Consider the following 22,416-nt stretch of genomic DNA (forward strand, 5'->3'; position numbering starts at 1 on the left):
ATGCTCTACGCTTCACTTGTTTCCTTTGTAGATCTGTTTAGCCTTGTTATGGTGTAACATTAATAACAAACCTAAGCTCAGCCATATGTGATGGCAAAACCACAGAGATGTCATGTACTGCACATGACAGTCCCCGTGAAGTTTGCTCATATCATTGCCAGATCATCCACTCTCTCCACAAATCTCCTGCACATGTTAAATCTAATTTTTAATACTTTGTCATCAAGCCTAAAGTTCTGTAACATAGGTAATGGTACTATCCCACATATTTGGGTATGTTATACTGATCTGGTTCTATGGCAGGAATTATTACTTTACTATTGCAAGGACATTGGCCATTGACCATGGTCCAGCTATTATGTAAATTCATAACAAAACAAGGAAGAGAAGGCCAAATCTTCCCATAGGCATAGTAGGCGGTTGCCTAGTGTAGCAGGTGGTGAAATGACCATTGGCGTCCAGATGTGCCCAGCTGAAGCCAAGCTGGCTGGGAACGAAATGGAAGTCGGTGTGTGGAAGTTTAGAGGATGGAGGGTAACATTTCCAAGACCAGCTGTTGCCATCTCCAACAATTCCTTCTGCTGGAAACAGGAGGAGCATTGAGCTGTTTTTTTAGAGTTCTCACCAAGATTCCTGTCCTTCTTTCTGCCTTTGTGACAGGAGTGGCCTTGCCTGGGTACCACCCTGGTCTGAACTGTGATAATAGGTGCTACTGGGAATTCAGCTGGCTCTTATTGTGACTGACGAACATTTCACTAATTAGTGACATTCTGTATGTACCAAAAAAAGAAGTTATTACCTGTAAAGTTTACTTTCAGGAGATAATCTTTGTACAGCTTCCTGCCATCCAGATGCTTCATGGCATCACAGAGTTTGGTGGTGTTTGGACACAGAGTCCTCTGCATTTTATGCAAGGCATGGGCCATTGCATACACGGCGTTCACAACAAACATGATCTTGGATTCTTGTTCGTAGTTGGAACTGTTGATGGTGAAGTGCTTGTCACAAGCCTTTTTATGTGGTTTTCGGTTCTGGAGATTACACTGGAATTTTTGCTCCCAGAAGTCCTTGAACCAGGGGTTCCGTCTGTTATTGTAAGGGCTGAGGCTTTGGAAATACTTGTCAAACTCTTTAACTGGATGGGAAGCAAGTTCCAAGGTTATTGCCCCAGAAGCTATGTGCTCATTGCCCTTGACAATACTCTCTTGCGCTCCCCATCCGTCGCTGGCAATCCAGGTAAAAGAAACGTTGAAGCGGTTGGCAGCTGCGATGAGCTCCCGAGAGTCGTCGCCTCGCATGAAGAGCACCACCACTCTGGCGTTGGGTTTCTGGAGCAGCTCTCTGATCACCCCGTCGTAGGATTTCCTGATGTTGGACCGGCCCACCTTCTCGGAGGTGGCGATGCAGATGTTGCGGAGGCGAGCTTCCTGCTCAAAGGCTTCGATCCCGGTCTCCCCGTAGTCCCCTTCGGAAGCAACCGTTGACACGTAAGTCCAGTTGAAGTACCGTAAGATTTCAGCCATGGCTTTAGCTTGGTAGAAGTCAGGGGGCACCGTCCGCGCGAAGTAGTCGTAGCGGGATTTGTCGCTCAGCTTGGCACTGGTGGAGGCATAGCTTATCTGGGGGATCTGGAAGAGTCTGAGCAAATTTGCCACCTAGAGACAAGGGGGAGAACACAGGATTTTAAGGAGTGCATTTATAAAACTGAACAAAAAAATCTAGGGAAAGGCATAAATAGTGTTTTTCAGTAAGAGGTGTTCTGACAATCACAGATTAAGGGTGTTGATAGAGGATGTTGATAACATACTCTGGTGAGAGCAGTGCACTCTGTATATGCAGAATAGCTGTTCTGCGGCCCAGTTAATTCCCAGGGTTCTACTGGGACTGTAATGGACCTTTTATTTCTGTCAAACTGAGTCTGCGTAAACCAACAGAGAATTTGACACAAATGGACAATATACTTCAGCCTCAGCCTGTGCTCCTCACTAAGGTCTGGGGATTTGCATGCCTTTCCCATTCATAGTGTGATTCATCTGCTCCAAGACTCATTGTGTTTGATAACCAAATGTACTAAGACAACGTAAATTTCTCTTTTATGCAAATATCACAGATATACACGTACAGGTCTTTCACAGAACTTTCTGACCTCACTTATTCAAGCTCTGATTCCGCACCTCTCCTACTTTTTACTATTTTAAACTCTTTCTTCTGAGCTGTTCTGACTGCAGTCCTCCTGAGATGGCATATTTGTTGCATGTTAGTACTCCTCAAGTGCTGCACAATGTCATGTTGACCTACAACTTTTCATAAGTAATAAAAACTTTTAATAATCTTTAATTGCCTTTCTTGTGTGATTTATGTTGTCCAAAGTCCTGGTTTTTTGTGTTTTTTTTTTTTTTTTTTTTTCATATGTTGCTATGTCCCTTGCTTAAATATTCCCAAATCTACTGTGTTACTCTCATAGAAGTGTAGCTCCTGATAATATCTGGAAAGAAATGAAGAAAGGTTATGCCATTTTTTTTCCTGTGATTGCTTCTTAAATGACAAAGGGAAGACTTTGGAGTTCGCTCTTAGTGAGTGGAAGATGTGTCCAGTAAATTAAATGTAAAGCTGATCTTGGAGTACAGCCTGAGAAAACCATCTGAAAAGCAATAGTGTGGTTGAGATTCCTAAGGGAAACTTACTAAAAATTGCCCAATCAATTAATTTTTCACATTTTCCCCAAATGTTTCTCTGACCACAGACTATGTCTGTGAGAATTCAAAGGCAAAGGACTGTTTTGAAAAAGATGTTGTGGAAGAAGGCAAATTTTAAACGCTCAGATGTCAGTAGCAAAAGAGACAGTCTGGTAGAAGTAGCCAAAAGAATTGTATTGCTTTTTGGCAACATTTATGACTTGGGATTTTATAGATTTAGATTCTGTCTGTTCTTTAATGCAGATAATGGACCAGTGTCTCTCCGTGGCTCGTCTCCCACTGTAAACTGGTGTAATTTCTTGTCTGGGCCAGACTGCTGTCGAACCATGGATGCACGGTGCCTTTCACAACCACCTGGGCCACCTGAAACGGAGGAGCTAAGGAGACTCGTGTCCTACTGTCCTTCTGGGGCACCCGGGAAGAGCAGGTGGGATGCCCGGGCATTTCAGGTCTCTAGGTGCCTGTATCTGGGGAGCTGAAACATGTCTTTATAAAATAGACCACTCACAGTAGTTTATTTTAGTTTAAACCAAAATAAAGCCTCTTCTACACTGCTTGGAAGGAGTATCCTGACAGGGGGCTTTGGCTAACGCCCCGTGGTTTTGCCTGTGGGTGTAGGCACGTGGCACGAAGTGCTGTGGCTGAACATGTTACTGTCCTTCAGGAATCAGCTGATGGGTCCCTAACCACCCTGCTGGGTGGTAACATGCATTAAACTGCCTTATACTGGAAATGTGGCATTTAATTTCCATTGTGGTGATTTAAATGAACAGCTTTAAAGCAATGGAGAGGGCTGAGAGGCTTGTTTTGTCACTAAGGTGCAATGGATGCTCTGAGCATCATTAAGCCTCCGTGGCTTTGTAACGTTTGACGACAGGCCCACATATCCACATGGTTTGGTTCACGTGTCCTCACTCAAAAAGAGCACTTTGATTTGGTAATAAGAGTGTCCTCCATGTAGCTATTCCAGAATATTTCTTGCAGAACTGTGTGGGCTGGAATTGCTATTCTTGTCTCAGTTTATTCTAGCAGGAATTATTTTATTTGAGCTAAACCATAATAAAGATATGCACACATAACATTCTGCATTCCCCCCCCCCCCCCCAATTGGCTAAAATAGAAGTCTGTTTTCTAGCTAAAGCAGTGCTATTCAGTGTGTAGTCAAACCTTCTGCTCACAGAAAGATACTCTTAACAAATATAGCAACTTTTCTATTGGGTTTTTTTTTTTATTTCTTTTAGTCTAAGCAGCAGGAGTGTCCATATGCAGGGAAAAAGAACTACAACCCCATTTTACAAGGGAGCCCTGAGCCTTGGAGGTCACTGTACTTCTAGGGTCCATGCAAACTGCCTGCAGTTCTGCATCCTGTGCTCCAGGGAGGGGAAACCTTTCCTGTGGCAATGCTGTTTGCTATAATGCTCTTCACCGCAAAGCTGTCCAGTTGGTAGCTTTTTCACAGACCAAAAATTCAAAAATATAAGAAAGACTGATTAATCATAGAGGATAGTGACCCAATCATCCCTGAGAACTGCGACTGATCGTGGAGCTCAGTGAAGTTGTATCTGTTATTAATTCAGATCAGGACACTCTTTTGGAAATTCTGAAGTTGGGGATTTTCTGGAATATTGTAACATCTTGATTTTAGGGACTAATTTTTCAAAAGAGCTCAGGTCTCCGGCACCGTGCTGAAGCAGTCGGTTTCGGAATGGTCCTTTTTCCCAGCCATTTCCATGCTGATCTGAACATCTGATTCTGAAAATCAGATCCTGATTAAAGGAGCAACAAGGTAAGGGCACAGGTAGCAGGTTCTGGAGAGGAGCTGAGGTCTAAGGCTTTGTGTAGTCTGCAGCGTCTCAGTGTAGTAGAGGACAGTGCAATGTGAACCAGAGTTATGAGCACTGAGATTGAGCCACCTGGGGCATACCTACACGGCAGCTCCATGCTGCCTTGGCATGTGCGCCACAGCGTCAAAATTGCAGTGTAGATCCAGCTTTTACTAAGTGAAATAATCTATTTTGGCAAAGCTCCAGGCAGCAGTTTAATCAAGCCATGGTGCATGCAATTAGAGCCTGAAATCCATATGTTGGCACTTAAGTAGCAGTAGTAGCCTGTTTTTTTTGCTGTCAAAACCAGTCGGTTTTGCAGATATGCGGCACCTTTGAAAATAAGACTGGACGTTCTGTATCTGCAACCTAAACCAACTGCTTCGCGCAGCTCTCTGTGAACAAAGTGTGTCCAGATACTCAGCTTCCAGAGTGACAGGAGACCTTTATTTGCCCTCCCACTGCTGGGTTTGTTAGTGTAGCCACTGTCCTGTGCTAAATTGTCCATTTCCCATGCGAACCCGGCTCTCGCCCCGCTGCCAGGGTGGCGGGCGACGCGTAAGGAGCTGCCCGACGTGAGCACAGCAGAAAGTGCGGTGGGAGCCGTGTCCCTCCGTAGGGACAGGCTGCACCAGCAGACGGAGTGACCAGGGCAGCGCCAGAGCAGAATGAGGTCCCTCTCACCACGTCGGAGCCATACCTCTCACTTCTGCTTCTCTGTGCGTTGGGGACGGGGCGAAAACTTGTGGGAAATTGCCAACCTAGTTTGTAACACTGAAAATGGCTTCCTAATACCTTTCTGCAAGGAGCAGTGAATTAGGTACAGCTAATTCCAACATGGGAATCTGGTTTCTGAGTATACTTCTGGCCATTCAAGGGTCCTGATGATAGATGGGGTGAGGCAGGTAACACCTGTATGTCTCAGAAACTCATATATGGATTTATTGAATCCCGTCAAGCATTTTGCCTGTCCCCTGTAGGAATTTCTTTGCTGGCAGCAGGATTTATTCTGATGTTTTTGGTTAAAATTTCCCTTAACAGCCTAGAGGTTGTTACATGGCTTGTTTGAATGTGTTACGGGGCTGGGGAGCACAGGAAACACTTTGGAAAAAAAAAATCTCGCAAGTGTTAGAACAGATAGGGTTTCTCCAACATAATACCCAAGTGTGTATCACACATTTGTTGGACAGAGGAGGCCCCTTGTTAGATGACAGTGCTCTCTGCACTTCTAAAATTTTACCATGCGAGAATCTCATGGCACTTAACACAGCTTAATGAATCTGATTTCACAGAGCTCCTTTGAGACAGGCAAGAGCTCCTGTGGCTGTTTTGAACAGACAGTAAAATAGGCTGCTGAGCAGAATGGGATTGAGGTAAAGGAGGTTTGTCTCTGTTGAGAAACTGGAGAAATCCCTGTCTCTGAACTGCAATCTGTCCTCATGAAAATCCAGTTGCTGCCTTTGGTTACCTGAAAAAGTCTTTCTGTTCATGAGGGTAAGTTGCTTGACTAGATTCCCACAGTGAGACCACGGCAAAGCCATGTCCCAAGGATTTTCTAAAGTGTAGGTTATTGCTATAGCACAGGAGCTGAGCTTTTGCTTTGAAGAAATGTGTGCTGCTGCCAGTGTATGCTGTATCTAGTTCCTAAATGATGGTAATCTACAGTGTGGGATTTTTGTTATTATCTGGGCAGCTGCAGGTCAAACTGCAGCTAAAGCATTTGCTCCAATAATTATTTTTTTCTTTTTTTTTGCTTATTTGGCTTTTTGTTTTTTCTTAAATCTAAAAATATTTTAAACAAATTTTAGCAGAAAGTGTCATTTTAGAAAAGCAGGAAAGAAACATTGGTTCTGAACGGGCTGGAATGTGGGTACGTGATAAGTGGTGGGCATAAAACTAAAGTAGAGAATAAATCAGGCACCTGTCTTTAGTCGACTGCCTACACTGGCCTGTGCACTCTCCCTGTGCTCCTAGCTCCCAGCTTGTACATTTTATGTCAAGTTAGAACCTCTCTTTGTTCAATTAATAACCATTTTCTTCCGTCCTCCTGTCATGTATCTCAGTAAAGACACCTGCTTTGTCTTCTTGAGAACCAATGCATAATACTGAAAAGCTGATAGTAGGTTCCCACCAAACCCTCTGTTCTCCAGTCTGAACAAACCCAGTTCCCTCCATCTCTTCTTGTAGGGTATGTTCTCCAGACTCTCCTCCTCACAATCATCTCTGTATTTATCAAATCTTTCTTTTATTGGGGGACCTAAAGCTGGACATAGTATTCCGGATGTAGTCCGATAAGGTTAGAATAAATAGAAATAAACAGAATAAATAGAAATAGTAGTTTCCATCTATCTACTGGCTATGTTTCTGTAGATACTGCCCAGCATGCTGTGAGCCTACAGTGCTGCATCGTTGACAATAAAGATGACCAATACTGAAGAGTTAGGCTCCACCGTAACTTTCCTTGTCCTTTTTGGAGCCAGTAGGCTCAAAGGCATAGCTCTCACCTTGGGGACAGTGTGACCCAGTGTGACTTCGCTTGGGCACTTCTGACATACTCACATGATTTGGGAGTATTTGGGAGGTGGAGACGTCAGTAATGCCAATGCAGCTGCTCAGCTCAGACCCAGGAAAATGCTTCACTCCAAACTCTGCTTTGTTTTCAAAGGGAAATCAGGAGTTGAAGTTCCTTACTGGTTCCAGAATTGAAATACCTCTATCAGTCTGGAACGTCCTCTCTCTGTAGCCCATTTTAAAACTGTGGGTGTTTTGCCTGGGGTATTATAATCAGCACTATGGAAGACAGTCTCTACATGGGGGCTATGTCAACACCTGCAAACGAAAATGTCCATTCGGCTTCAGCTGGAATTCAAGCTCTGACCCCGAGAACGCATCGACAATGCCGACATCCCAGTCCTTTTAATCGTTAAAGGTCAGTTGCAAGGAATTAAGCCAGGAGCAGTGAAGTTATTTAGAAGTCCCCACCTGGCTTGTACTCCTGTGTAACCGTCTGGCACATTGCAGGACTGAAGCAGTGGTTTCCATCAGCTTTCTCTCTCTTTGGTATTAAAAGGGCTGTTTACTTGTTAGTGAGTGTTGTTCCTTAACAAAATTCCTTCCAAAAGGTAACTCAAGTAAAAACCATATGTTACCAAACAAATAAAAATGTCTAGCATTTTTTGTTAGCAGGGGGTGGGGAGAAGTCAACATTGTTTTTAGGCTTGCTCTTCTCCTGAAAATTTTGGCAATGAAGCTGGAAAAATATAGCTAAAGATTTGCAGCGGACTCAATAGTTGTCACATCCAGAGAAGCAGTAGTTGAACAGTGAAATAATTGCATCTGTGAAATGAACATCAGAAATAGGGAATATTGTCAGAATAACATCTAGGGTTTCTGTGGAGAACCCAGGAATTTCTTTTTATATGTGTGTCCTGTGTAATCAAAAATAAACCAAGAAGGACATGCAGAGAAATATTGTACTCAGAAAGAACTGTTTGGAAATCTTTTTTCTTTTTTTTTTTCCTGCAGGGGATGGCACAGTGAGCTGTTGCATATGCACTCTGCCTCCATACAGCATTAACTGTTGAAGTGAAGTAAGCTAAGCACGAAGCTGGCACACTGAGAAGAGATCTGTGCAGAAGACCCTGCTTTGCACAAGGAGTGTAACTCTTCTCTGAGACCTGGTAAACCTGACTGCGAGTGACTCATGTCACATTTACACATGATGAGAAAAGGGACTAAAACTGGGGTTGATGGCTCTAAAAGCATGAAATGACTTCCGGAGTTAAAAGAGCTATAATGGATAAATATGATTATTTGAGACTCATTAACTGATGCATAAGTCCTAGTCAGAAGGGACAGAATGAGTGTGGGTGATGTCAGGATGTCCCTAACTAGTTCCTATTTTTTGGCCATTTTGTCTTGTAGTTGCATCCTTTCCCACTTGTAACATGGTAGGGCTCCTTCTTTCTTACCTGTGATCTTACGGGTTACTTACCTATCCCTGTAAAATCGCATCATTTCCCCCTGGCAAAAGGAGAAAATGCTCACACAGGAGGAAAAAAATAATAATAATAAAAAAAAAAAATCCCAAACCCAAATTAAAAAGAAAGCAAAGGAATCAGTTACTTTGGGATTTTCAAAGAAGCCACTCAGAGAGAAGTACTCACATCCCTTTGAAATCGCTAGGAAAGACATGTCCAGTGCTGCCTGGGTACTTTGAAAATCTCAGCCTAGTGGCTGTTCAGTTTCTGAATGTGGAATAGAAACAAAGAGAGGAACAAACAGCAAGGATCTGGCTGAGACGTAGTGGAGGGTGAGGAAGAACAGAGATAAAAGATGGAAAGAGTTTAAGGGAGGCACCAGGAAGTCAGCAAGTGCATGTGTAGCTTAAATGCTAGCGGTAGGTGGCCCATCTCACAGAATAGAGCTGTTAATAAGGATCTGGTTTAGTTTACAAGCACAAAATCACCAGAGGCTGTCGTTGCACAGCTGAATGCAAAGCTCCTCTATAATAAGCACAGCACAAATGGCATAGATGGTCTGTGGTCCCTGGTGAACCCCTGCAGCCCCCTGCACGTTTCTCCTGCTCACATCCCTGCTGGGTCCATGCACAGGGGGACAGAACCCCATATGTTATGTTGGTTTTTTTTCTTTTACATGTAGTTCTTCTAAGGATTTTGCACTATTTTCAGTGGTTATGGAAGTCACAAGCTATTGTTAAGACTCTGGTTGGAAGATGGTTTATCCTTGGAGGAAGGAAAAGGAGGTGAATAGCTTTCAGGCCCCATGAGCTCTTGGCAGACTTGTGTGGCTAAGAAGAAATGACAGCCAGGATAAATGAGTACATATTCTGCATTTCACGCCAGATGGTCACTCACTTAGGGGAGAGGCCTTAGTTTTTGTGATAGCAGCAACATACCTTTAAACCTTCTCCAGTTTACTTGAAATACAGCAAAGAACTGAAGAGAAGACAGCTGAGTACCGGTTTATATTCTGCCATTTTTTCTGGATGAGGGTTTAACTTGGGAATAACTTTCATGGCCTTGATCTGGAGGTCTTGTGGTTTGGTAGCATAAAGAAAACTTTACATAGGGTTAAAACCCTACATCAACATGAATATAGTGTATATGGAAATGCAAAGCCCAGCTAGCCTAAGGGAATGTCTTAATGTTTCTAAGAGTTGACTGCAGGGAATGGACCCCAATCTCCATTCTCAGAAGATGGGTCCAGTTTTCAGAAACAGAGAAGAACAAATCCAGCACTTGAATAGTCGTATTCCTGCTTACACATGCATATTCCTGACAGAGCTGACCCAAGTATTTTAAACATGGCATTTGGATTAGCTATGCAGGTGCTCCTCTGTGCAAATGAACAGTGCTTTTTTCTTATCCTTTTTACAATGTCACTGAACATCTCCAAGGAAAATTCGTTTGAAATTTCTGTTGTAAACTAGGAGAGAGTAGATAATGCGGCTCAAATGAAAAGCCATGAACCCCAAATAAAGTCCTCTAAACTTTGGAGTATTCACTTTCTGATTCTAGATTTAGCTCAGGTCAGAATTTTATTTCACAAAACCAGCTTTTTTTACATGAGCCCTTCCATTGACTGAGAATCTGGCTTGGGTTTTGAGGGATCAAATGCTGTGCAGATTGGGCTCACTGCTAATTTAAACACAACATCTAAAAACTAATTATCCAGATCATCATTAACGATAATAGCCTAGTCTGACCAGAAAATAATTAAGCATTCTGCATTCTCTTGTTGTTTTTAGTCTCTGTGAAAAGTGCCTATTGCGCATACTGACTCAGTGGGGAAGGTGTTCATTGCTGATTTACCAGCAAATTCTTTTTTCCTTGGTGGAAGGATAATGAAAGAAGCAGAAATCTGACAGCAGGAGCATCATGAAGTGATTTGGCAGACAGCTGTCCAGACAAAAATCTGGAGAGGGAGGTTGAAAGGAGGGGAAGAAAAAGTATTGAAACACAACAGCAAATTCACAGGAGGAAAAAAAAAAAAGCAGAAATAATTTCTTGTCTGAGGAGCTCAGCATGGTTTATTTTAAGGCTAAGAAACTGTGCTGTGGACTTTACGATGTTTACAGCTCTCAAGCAAAAGAGAAATGCTTGACAGGGCTACATCTGGAAGCATCCAGCACCCTGAGTGCTGTTGGAAAGCGTGGGGAATAGGGTGCTCAGCCTTGCACATGCACCTGCTGAAGTGGTTTGCCATTTAGTGGTGGTGCGATTCCAGTTGCTACTGGAGCTGGTCTGTACAGGTGACTGTCTCTGACATTTGGTAGTCTCTCCTTCTGGCACAGCACCAAAATGCACAGCTGTAATGCTTTGAAGTCCTTCTATCTTCAGGCTTGAGTCTGCAATGTCTATTATTCTTGACAAGGATTTTCTTTTGAAACAGAAGTCATGACTGATTATCTTAACAAGATGAGCAGGAGTGAATGTCTTAATTACATCTTTTCTAGATAGTGTGAAATCCAGACGAAAGCTAGAAAAGAGGGCCTGAAGGAAGGCCAACACAATCTATGTCAAGGGAAAGTAATCAACTGAATACTTCCCTTCTAGCTGGAAAGTGCTTGATGACACACTGAATGATTTGTGAACCTATCTCTTTATTTTTCTGAAGAACTATGTAAGAAAGGTATTATGTTTGAACAACTGTTGGCTACTATAGGGAAGCTGTATAGATCATAGAGTAATATTAGATATAATTATTGTTTCGTCACCCCTCATAAGTTTTGAAAATTGGGTGACATACAGATATGCACAGAGCTATAGTGCTATTTTTCACATGTACTGAATGAGAAAGTCTCTTAACAGGACTTCCGATTTCTGTCTGACAGCTGCTCCAAACCCAAGCTTTTGGAATATGAAGCATCTGTATATACTATGTATATTCATTGTGTACTGCATCCAATCTGCTGCCTCAGATAAGGATTTAGGCTTATGTCGGTGATCACCAGAGACTAGCTTCAAAGGAACAGATTGACAGATGTTGTGCTAGAGGCCCCAGGCCATTTTAGGAGCGTGGCGTGACTGCCTCAGGGTTTCTGGGAGGGAAGGAAATATCTGTACAACTTCCTCAGCTGTAACTACTTTTATGGATGTGCCTTTGAGGCTACTTCATGTCTTCATGTCCATTGGACACACTTAAATTTAGGGTGGACTGAGAAACACACTGACCACAGAAGACTAGACCAAAGGCACAGCAAAACCACTGCCACCTCTCCACCAGTGGGATAGGGCAAGCATATGACGTTTCAAAATATTTTACCAGCCTTGAGATACTTGCAGCTCTGGGAATTTCTGAGCCAGAGGTAGTATCTATACAGAATTTCCTGATTTTTTCTAGTCACTTCTTGAACCCATTTAGTTTTTAGCATCCACAACAACCTGCCATTCACTGGTTTAATTTGATGTACCCTTTGTCTGATTGGAAGAAAGAATTAATAATGATTTCCTTAACAGTTTGTGTTGCCCAAGGTTTTGTAGCTATCATTTCTCCTCTTCAGATGTCTCTTTTCCAGCCCTGGAACTTCCTTGTTCTTTGTGCTCCAAGTGATCAGACCCACATAACTGGTGAAAGATAGATCTCTGCTGTATTAGCTGGTCCAGAGAGGGACAAACCCACTCCTAGTATGAGAGATGGCTGAGGTTCTGCTCTGCAGAAACTATTCCCCTGTGCTATGGGTAGCCATTTGTCCATGTATTCCCTACTGTGAATACACAGGAAAGTCACACACTGGAACAAAAAAGGGAATAAAATACAATTTGTTGAAATGCTGCTTCTGTGCTCATGCATGTCTTATGGAAACTGGCCATGCTCCCAAGCTGATGGGATTTAATGCCTTGACAAGAGCAGTAGCCAGTTCCCCAGAGTAATTCTGACTGAAATGAGCATTTGGATGAACTCTTGGCCTTGTTTATGAAACAGGTAAATGAAGCTCTGTGGGCTTTCTGTCACTGCTGGGATGGTCTGTGGTACAGAAGAACATTTTTCTCCTTTGACACTGATGCAGTAATTATGGCCTGTACCCAGTTCGGGAACACATATTGCTCATAGTGGTCCAGCACTGTCAAGGCACTGTGCCTTTGGAAACCTGGAACTGACCACTAGGAAATACTAGATGCAGGGTCTTAGCCCACCTAAATCTGGGCTTAAGACACCAGTCACTTGTGGTTATGAGTGATATGGACTGGTTTATTTAATTTAACCCAAAATAATGAGATATGTGTAGATTTGGCAGCTTCAGTGAAGCTAGGGGACATTTTTGCTCATGGATGTGCACCCTGGCAGTGGTGGGGAACTTTAGAACATCCAAGGCTGCACTGCCATAAGAGTACCTGGTCTGGAGAGGAGAAAGACAGAATTTCTGCTAAAAAAGAGGGCATATATGTTCTTCATGTTCATTTAATGGAAAAAAAAAAATGCAGAGGACTTAAAGTTTTATCATGAATTTATGAAAAATGGGAAGCCAAGACCAAAAGGAATCAACACCGTGTTTAGCCCCTTGCAACTGAAACCAAGTATGCAATAAAACCATAGTTGGAAGGATATATGGAACATTTAACCCACCTGCAACTTTACACCTTTGCAAGCCATTAAATAGTCTCCACCACCCTACTGAGACCCTATCTGGAACCAGCTGCAGTTACAATGTGCCAGAAGGAGGGAGCAAGATATACTGAGGGCATCTTTCTTCTGTGCTGGACTTCTGACAGTGCTTACACTGCACTTTGCCAGGCAACATTTCTTGGAAAAAACTGTCTTAGTATGAACTATATATGGAAACAAAAGGAAAGACAGCAAATTTAGAATCCGTTCAGAAACTGTACTGCCTGCATGGGATATTTGAGACCTTTCTCACTGAGATCAGCAGAATAATTTTCGTTGGCTTTGGTGTGCTTAATTAGATACTAAAAGCTTGCAGTCATATGGTCAGGTGTAATTTAAGTTTCTGGCTAGTATGCCATTTTCATTTTGTTTCAGCCTGGAAGTAAGATAAGGATTTCTTCTTTCAGTTTTAATCTCTATTGTTTAAATGACGAATGTTATGTAGACACAGCACACATTTATTCAGAAATATAGGTGGTATAATTTCTTATTGATGTGAAAGCAGAGATTTGAACTTAGAGTTCAAAAGTCTCATGAAATGTAAAGTTCAAAATAAATACTAAGACTTTTGGAAACTTCAGATGCCCTCAGGATACACCATAACTAGAGGAAGTGGACAGCTGCCAGAGGTTTAAACTACAGCAAGCGTTTTAAAGAGTGAATCAAACTAATATAAATTCAGTAAAAAGTATATGCTAGATTGACCCCTAGGGTAAAGTGATTAAGCTATGACTTGCTTTATTGACAAACTTAGGTAAGCAGTAGTTCTCTCAGAGGAATTGCAGACAAATGATTCTCACCTGATGGGGCTCCTGTGACTTACCTGTATGGAGACGCTGCTATAGGAACCGCCTATGACTCCTGCAATGAGTAATGGTAAATTCTCTTGGATGGCATATGAGCCATCAGGGCACATATACTCTGTTTCATCCACTTTAGTCAAAGATGCCCTGACAAACTCCAAAGACTGTTCTAAGGCATATGTATCCCTGGAACATGTGTCCAAGATGTGAACTCCAAGCTTAATTCCTGGAAGCAAGTAGTTGTCTCTGTTGATTTCATCAATGGCAAACAGCATGGCCTCCAAGCGCTGGATGCCTCGGTCTTCATTGATTCTCCCACATTCTTCTATCCCAGTGCCTTTTTCGTTGATTGGGAATAAGCCACCTAAGACCAGGTCTCCTTCTATCTTAATTTCCTTCCTTACAAAACTGTGGTCACTTAGGGAAAGGAAAACTCCTTTGGAAAATAAAGCTAGCGCAAGGACTTGGAGTCTGGTGAACATCTTCATTGGTCCTGTTTTAGCAGCTCTAAGAAACATTGGTGGGAGCAAAAGTGCTCTTCAGTCCTTCTGATCCATTGCCAAATTTGAAGTGCTGTCTCACAAGCCAACGAAGAGCAAGCCAACAAGTCTTTCCACTGGACCTCTAAAGAAGAGATGGAAGAAATTAGAAAAGGCAAAAGGAGATGTGAGCTGTTACAAAACTTTGATCAATAAAACATTCAAGAGCGGTGTTAAGTGATTGCTGGATAGCATAGAAAGTAAGAAATATATTCACCTTGTGTTCTCATAGAGCACCTTATTCCATTTGCTTCATAACTGATTACAGGCTAAGCATCTACAGTTATGCACAAAGACCACAGACATATGGGGCAAGATATCTGATGTTGACCACACTGCTCAACAGTATTTTATGTTTTGCAAGGGCAGAGAACACTTCTGACATTTTTCTTACACCATCCTCTCTCTCTTCTAGACTCAGAGTCTTATGTATTCTCATTCACTGTGCCTCCAGCTGCTTCCAGCCCTTAACAAATTTTTCTTCTTTTCTTAATTTTTGTTGACTGCACTCTACTTACTATTCCTTCAGCTATAGCGCTGTCACAGTGTTATCTCCTTGCTGTTAATTTTTGCTGAACTCAGCATTTGACCTTCAGATCCACTCTTTAGCTGAAGTCCACCTGCCCTGCCTTCCTTTACTAGCCTGCTCACCTAGTGCAGGTAATGAGAGAATGGGAGAAACCTCCTGGGGCTTTCCCTCCGTTTTTGGACTCTGAGAAATATTTGAAACACAGGAGAAGCCCTGTTTTACCAGGCGGGAACTGAAGGCTGTGTCTGTAATAGAAAAGCAATCAAGTCCACGTCATACCATTTAACTGTTAACATGCTCCCAGGGACAGTGTTGAGTCAGGGCAACTAGTGCTCTTCTAAACAGTGCCTGGACATGCTTCATGGACAAGCAGACACCAGAGACCATACCCAATAAACAGTTTTGATGTGTTCCATGCTCGTTGGCATCAACAACAGAGGATGGTCCGTGGTGCATTTAGTTATTAGCACTGCAATTCTGCAAGGCACTTTACTGAGTGACCCACCAAGGGTAGTTATTATGTGGAAGGCCTGGAAATTGAACCTGGCTTTCCATAAAATAACTTAATCACAGAAACATCCCTCCTTAAGGCACGAAAGATTCTCTTGCAAGCAAATTAAGTTAAAAAAAATAAAATAGAAGAGACATGAAAGGGAAAAAGAAGAGACATGACAAGGAGGAGTCTCGTAGTTGATGCTTGCTTAGGGCATGAAAATGCTTACGGCTGGACTTACTCTCTTTAATGTTAATCACAGTTCAATGCTCAGATCAAAGGGAGAATAGAGCAGTGATGTATGTACTTAGGATATGATTTTACTCTCACTAAGGTCAAGATAGTTTACCAATGACCTTAAAAGGAGAAAAATCAAGCCTTGGAGTGAAGACCATGTTGTAACAATTTTGTAACTAAATACACTTACACAAAGTCTGTTTATGCAACATAGATGCATGATTTGTCCATAGTCTCCTTGTCAATATCTCTTCAAATATGACAAAGTGACTGCCTTGATCTCCAAATCCTCAGATAAATCAAATAGGGTAATATTTAAATAGATCACTTTAATTATTTATTTCTGTACTTACTTTTTCCTTAACAGATAATATATTATTATTAAAGTTGCAGGGTTATTTATAATTTAGAAACACTTAACACAAAGAAATTGAAATAAGCAACAGCTAAGATTTAACACTGAATGATGGATGAGCATGCTGATTGCAAGGCGGTTGTTTATCCTAGTACAATTTCAATGTTGCCGTACCAAATTGTGTGAAAGGATAGCTTTTTATTCATATTTAGTCCAACATTGTTCTCTCGTAAATCAATGACATGTTAGATGCACTGTTAAAGGTCTTTCTCTGCTGTCCTAGTAATGTGTGTAGTCTGAGCTGCAGGCTATCTCAGCAGAATTTTCCATTCAGATATAAGGGATATGTCAATGGAAAACAAGCTTCATCAACCCTTGGTGATCTATAAGTAAGCTAGTCTGTTGATCACCTGTGGTTTATTAACCAGGTTCAGAAGATATATTTGCTGGTAATGTTAGGAGGAGTAATGAAGTAACTGTACTCAGCAGGACTTTCTGTGTCAGACTGAGTACTATAAATTACCAAATATTATTCAAGTGTATACAGGCCATGTAAAATGGTGATATTATCCCATTAGAAATAATTATCAGACAAAAAGGTAGCATTTGTCAAATAAATGGTTGTGTGGTTAATAAGTCAGTTGAAACGACTTCCATTGTTCTCATCACTAATCCACTGTTTGGATAAAAAGGGGACTTGGGATTTTTTTTTAATGCAATATCCATTCTATTTACTTCTGCAGCTTCTGTCACCACTGTATCTCAGCAAATATTCATACATTTATCCCGACAACACTGGTAAAATATTTATTTTCCCTGTTTCACACTTGGGGGAAAAAGAGGCACAGAAAGATGAAATGAGATTCTCAGAAGAGTCTAAGTTCAGATTTTGATTTGCTCGGCACTCACAATCACTATCACACTTCGAAAGGTCTCTGCTTCCCTTTAGGAATTGAAGAACATGCTTCCAACTGTGCCCTGCACACCCTGGTTCCCACCGAGGCACTGACTTTGAAAAACTTCCTAAGAAAGCTGGTGTCTCTTCCAAGCCTGTTCCTGGATGATTTACCCAAGGTCATCAGCACAGCCAAGAATCAAACTTTGATCTTTTCCAGGGCTCCTCTGAAACCTTAACGATAGACCTCCCTTGTTTCCCATTGCTCCTTCTGGCTTTTATGTGAGTCTTTTATAAGGTCATATTAAAACCAGCCTGTTTTCAACAACCCTTCAACACTACCAAAACCAACTATGTTTGCCGAAGAAAAGGCTTGTAAATGGGGTCCTGTATACGGTTTTCTAAAACCTACCTGGAACATGCCTAGAGCTACGGTGGATTTACCCTGAACAGCAAGGAGTCTGTTCTCATCCCCTGACTCCTTCATAGGTGCTGGTTTCTGCAAACGGCATCACCCTCCACCTTGCATCGCAACTGTGTCTCAGGGATCAGGGATACGTCAGCAATAAAGGCTAGAAAGGTACCAAAAATTACTTCAACATTGTACGTAAAAAGCATATATGTAAAATGAATGATGGTAGAGAGAGAAGTGATACTCCCTGCAAAGAATGCAAAGGATTTCTATGTTTTATCACTTAAGCTTGTTACAGTGGCCGTGCTGAGGGAAACCGAAATCAGTCATGGCACAGCAAAGGATCAGTCCCAGCAGAAGTCAAGGAGCGATCGGAGAAGGTGAAGATTGGGAATAGGCATGACCATTTCTCTGTTTCTTCTGTGCCACTTTGTGTTGAGAGCCCCGGTCTGGAGGTGTCCAGGGATATGAAGGGAGGAGATGGTGGGAAGCCCACCTGGGCTGGAGAACACAGATGACTCAGCCCCATGATCCTGCTCCATCTGAGGACATGCTGCTTGGTAAGGGGTGCCCATGGGTGGCGGCCACCCACCGACACCCATCGCCTTACCCTTCCCACTTGACAATTCCAATGAAGCTCTGAACTTTTCACAGAGGCTTTGAGACTGTAGGGAGACACCACGCACGCAGAGCCCTGCTTCCCGGGAGAACACGATCATCCTATTTCACGTGTTCACACCCTTTGCTTATAGACGGGAGACAGTTACCAAAGACACAGCTTTGGGTGTCAAATGTGCTTCTGTGCTTCTGCAGACTCGGTAGCCTGTGCGCTGCTGCCCATGGAGTGGGGAAGGAACAAGGGTGCTGCGCGCAGGTGGGTGAGTGGAGGCATTAATGCCAAAGCTGGTTCGTCAGGGGAGGTTCCCTCTTCGGACTGGGATGGAGGGATGGATGGAGGGATACTTCCAGCAGCAACGGCTTCTCGGCGGTGGGACTCCTGAAGGAAGCTGCGAGTCAGATTTGGGTGGCTGGTGAGCAGCGTCACTATGGTGACACTGAACAGACAGCTCGGTGCGAAGAAGGGAGGTTATTTTAAAGCAGCTAGCAAAGATGGGCTAGCAACTCAGCTTCTCTCCTGTTATCTCTGGCGTGCACCTCCCACGTGCTTTCTCTGCAGCTTGCATAACTCACGACTACATATACAAATATTTTGTACCTATTCCAGGCTGATGTAGGCCATATTCCTCCCCGTAACCATGGTGAAGGTAACACCCCAGAATCAAGATTTGCCATTTCCTACCAGAAGTGATTTCACTACACTGACCATGTCAACTTGGTTTTGCAGTATCCTCTTCTATTAAAGGCATGTTTCTGGGATGTTTCAAAAAAAAGTACCTGTTGATCAAGTTGCAATTCTTTCATTTTTCATTTGTATTTAATGTTTTAACTCCAGCTACAGACAGGGTTGTATTATTCTAGGTGTTCTGTTAGTATTAAAAATACGGACACTCCCGTCCTATATGCTTTGGATATGATGTGGTGGAAACAGATGTAGAGCCTAGGTGTAGAAGTGATCCAAATATTGAAATGAAAAATAAACAGAAACAGGCAGAAGGAGAAAGGTTTCCATGTCTGCGTCAGAAGGTTTCTGTCAGCACTTCCCTATGTGAACCTTAGCCAGCAGCACTCGGCTTGTAAAACACCTTCACTTGGCACTCCGGAGCCCCTTTTCTTTCCTCCAGGAAAGGTCCACAGGGGAGAGCGACATCTGCTCTTGGGGGACACTGTCAGCACTTCCCTCAGTAAAAGCAACTCACTTGTGTTAAACGGCAGCTGTGCTGCTCTTGTTGAAAATACCCTTGCCTCTTAGTCTGAATAATCAGTTCTGGCAGACTACTTCTGTGCCTGTAAAAAGTTGATTGCACAAATCCGGTATTTCTTGGTACAAGTTTGCTTATTTACTAAGGATGTGCACATTCCTGTTTCTGTGAAAGCAACTAGAACGAGAAAGAGGATGTCTGCGATTTCTATGTTCAGTATCCCACCGATATCATCTCCAAAACTAAATCTGTCTTTCCTGGCTTTCATCCAGGGCTATATTCACATGACAGCTCTGGTCTTCTGCAGGCTTTCTGCTTGCAGCTCACAGAGTAGCTCCACCTGTGCTGTCAGTTCAGGGGTGAATTCTTATTAGGCTAAGTGTCTTCAGTCTATTTGTCTAGGTGTCAAACTCCAAAAAGAAGTGCAGTTGAATCTTTCATTCAGTCAGATGACTTGTGAATCGAGTATGATTGTTCATATATCAATGACAATTTTGCTGATACCTTCCACCATATCAGTACCAATGGCTGGCACTGGCAGTCTATCCAACAGCTGTAGACTTTCCAATTTTCCACTTATAAGGATGGAATGGGAAACTTTATCGAGAGCTGAGGCACCTCAGGTCTCCTAGCTATTTGTCAATGCCATTTACTAGCAAATGGGACAATCTACATGTCTGGGCTAAAACTCTGGAGGGTTTTCCCCTCATCCCTACCATATGCTATATCCTAAATTCCTCCACATTTGTTCCCCTTTGCAGTATTTTGCAGGGCTCATCTGTTTACCCAGCTTCCTGAGAAAGGATGCAACACGAGCTGCCGTGGGTGCTGGAGAAGATTATGTTTAGCTTTATTGTGGGTGGCTCCCTCTTGGCAGTCAGGGATTTTTACTGCATTATTCAGGACTATAATGTGATACTGTGGTGCCTGGGGACATACGTCAACTTGGTATCACCTACCACCCTTAGTAAACTTTCTTTGGAGGAGGACTGTGCTCAGTGGAAGGTCACAGGGGAGCTTCTTCACACCTGTGCTCTTGTGGCATATTACAACATTGAATTTCATAGTTCCATCAATATATCTGTCTCCAAGGACACCCCATCAGAGAGATATCTCTTCCTGAGGCCTTGCTGTGCCCTACAAATCTTATCCTAAGGAATGAGATTTCTAAAACAATTCCAATTTTGCCTCCAAATTCTGGCGCATCTCTCAAGACTGACACAACAAGTTAAATGCCATGATTTCTTTCTCTCAGAGATCATGGATAACTTGCACAGCAGCATTGTTCATCCACCACATTTGGCACATTTATGTGTGCTCTGCCAGAACTTGACCTTACTGCCTGATGAGAACTGCACTGAAAGATAAGATGTCATACTTCATTGGAAAAAAAGTGATGGACAAGCTTGAATCTCCTTACCAATTATAATTAGAGATGCCATCACCTCTGGAAAAGAAATATTTGTAAAGGAACCCAAGCCTTACGGTGGCAGATATGTGCCAGGTACACAAATTGCTCACATCCTGATTCTGGCTGGCTGAAATCTGATAGCTTAAATCAGGAAGTGAAAAAAAGGAGGAAAGAGTTGCAGAAAACATGGTAAGGTAGAGAAAACAAGTAAATTTCTTCCATGGAAACGGAGAAATTTCCTTCATGAAATGTTAATCAGGTGCTGACACATAAATTTGCTGAAAATGAATCAAAGTGCTTTAAATTTCAATTGCTGGCTGTTATCTCTCAGAACTATTTTTTTTTTTTTTCCTTGTGAAAAATGACAAAAAATGGCTTTACAGCTAGGTGGTTTTGTGCCTTTCATTTCAACTTGGAAATCCATACATTAAAAACATTAATTAATACAATTACCACTGCCAGCAGCATGAGAGTACAAGCTATACAAGTTCATCTCATGCCTAGCATATTGTAGAAGAGTTCGAAAAGCCCTAAAAATTTAGGGGCAATTTCAGTATAAAGAATGCCATATAAAGCGAGAGATAGTATGTCAGTGTAGGAGACCATTCCTCTTAAAATACAAACTTATGTTCTGTTACTTTAGAAAGAGAAGAAAAAAAATCAGAACGCTGCATTACTGTTAGTACTGTGTTAGCATCAACAAGTAATGCTTTATGTTTTCTACAATGTCAACATACAACAGATGCCCAACCCTTTCCTCAGAGATCTATGATATATTCATCCTGTTTCAAAAAGAGAATTTAAAATATTAATCACACAGGAAAACAGATGTCTCTGACGTGATACTCTTGAAGTTTCTAGATATTAAAAGACTCTATAGATTAGAACAAGACCTATTAATTTAGCCTGAAGAGGAACAAGGAGCCCCTGGAGATTACCGGACATTAATGTGGTGTGGAAATATGGGTCTTTGCTACTTGTTAAATTACATGAGTGCATTTGGCACTGGCTGAGTCCTTCTAAAGTGAGTTTGGTCTCAGGAGGGGAAGCTGCAATGAGCAGACCACCAGAGCTAGCGATCTGGGTCAGGCTGTGCAGTCTCCTAACTCGTTAGAGTTTCTTCTGTACTTTGACAATAAGTACATTCAAGTGTATTGAGAAGTCCAGCCATGAGCCTGAGGCTTTGTACCATCTGGACAATTTGTGGTGTAATGATCTTGATGTAATGCAGGGTTAGACCTTTGAAAGTCCCACCATCTTCCCGTCTGTCTTTTTTGGATTGTGCTGAATCCTACTGCTTTTTATCCATCTGCTTATTTCTTCCAGGCACTGGCGACAGCTGAAAGCACACCAGCAGAGAGAGCAACGAACAGACAAGTGCTGTCTGCTTATTGATTGCGTGTTAGTCGACTTTAGTCTCGGTCTCCCTGTGTGGTCCCAGAAAGACATGGAAGAGGAAAAGTGGGAGTACAAAGACTTTGGGGACAAAGGAGCAGCTGGCTTCCATGACCTGTGGATGCCACAGCAATTATTCCTGCTAGGTGGTGCAGGGACGTCATCGCCACGCTAAGGTCAGCAAGGTCAAAGGCTGGGTGAGAGAGGTAATGGCATAAATGTAGGGTAGTCCTGCCCAAAGTGAACCGTGACGTTTTCAGCATCATGTCCTGGCATGAAACTTGTAACTAAGAGGAGCTTAACACTTGAGCTTAACGCAAGTGAAGCTTAACTAAGTGAAGTTAACACCAACCTAAGTATAGCCCCCCCCCCCCCAGGAG

At 42.5% G+C, this 22,416-nt stretch overlaps 1 protein-coding gene across 9 annotated transcripts in view; it reads right to left on the minus strand.

Annotated features, from left to right (window-relative positions):
- Nucleotides 1–22,416, minus strand: part of GRM3 (glutamate metabotropic receptor 3) — a 106,095-nt gene that overhangs the window by 30,627 nt on the left and 53,052 nt on the right. For all 9 annotated transcript variants that reach the window (XM_049814086.1, XM_049814091.1, XM_049814090.1 and 6 more), the window contains 2 exons: nt 13,971–14,574; nt 800–1,655 (listed from right to left, as the gene is read on the minus strand). In XM_049814086.1, coding sequence (XP_049670043.1) covers nt 800–1,655; nt 13,971–14,468 — 1,354 coding nt within the window. In that variant the 5' untranslated portion in view covers nt 14,469–14,574. The remainder of the gene's footprint in view (nt 1–799; nt 1,656–13,970; nt 14,575–22,416) is intronic.

Source organism: Accipiter gentilis, chromosome 11, assembly GCF_929443795.1.
Source record: "Accipiter gentilis chromosome 11, bAccGen1.1, whole genome shotgun sequence".
In the NCBI taxonomy this organism is placed as follows: Eukaryota; Metazoa; Chordata; class Aves; order Accipitriformes; family Accipitridae; genus Astur; species Astur gentilis.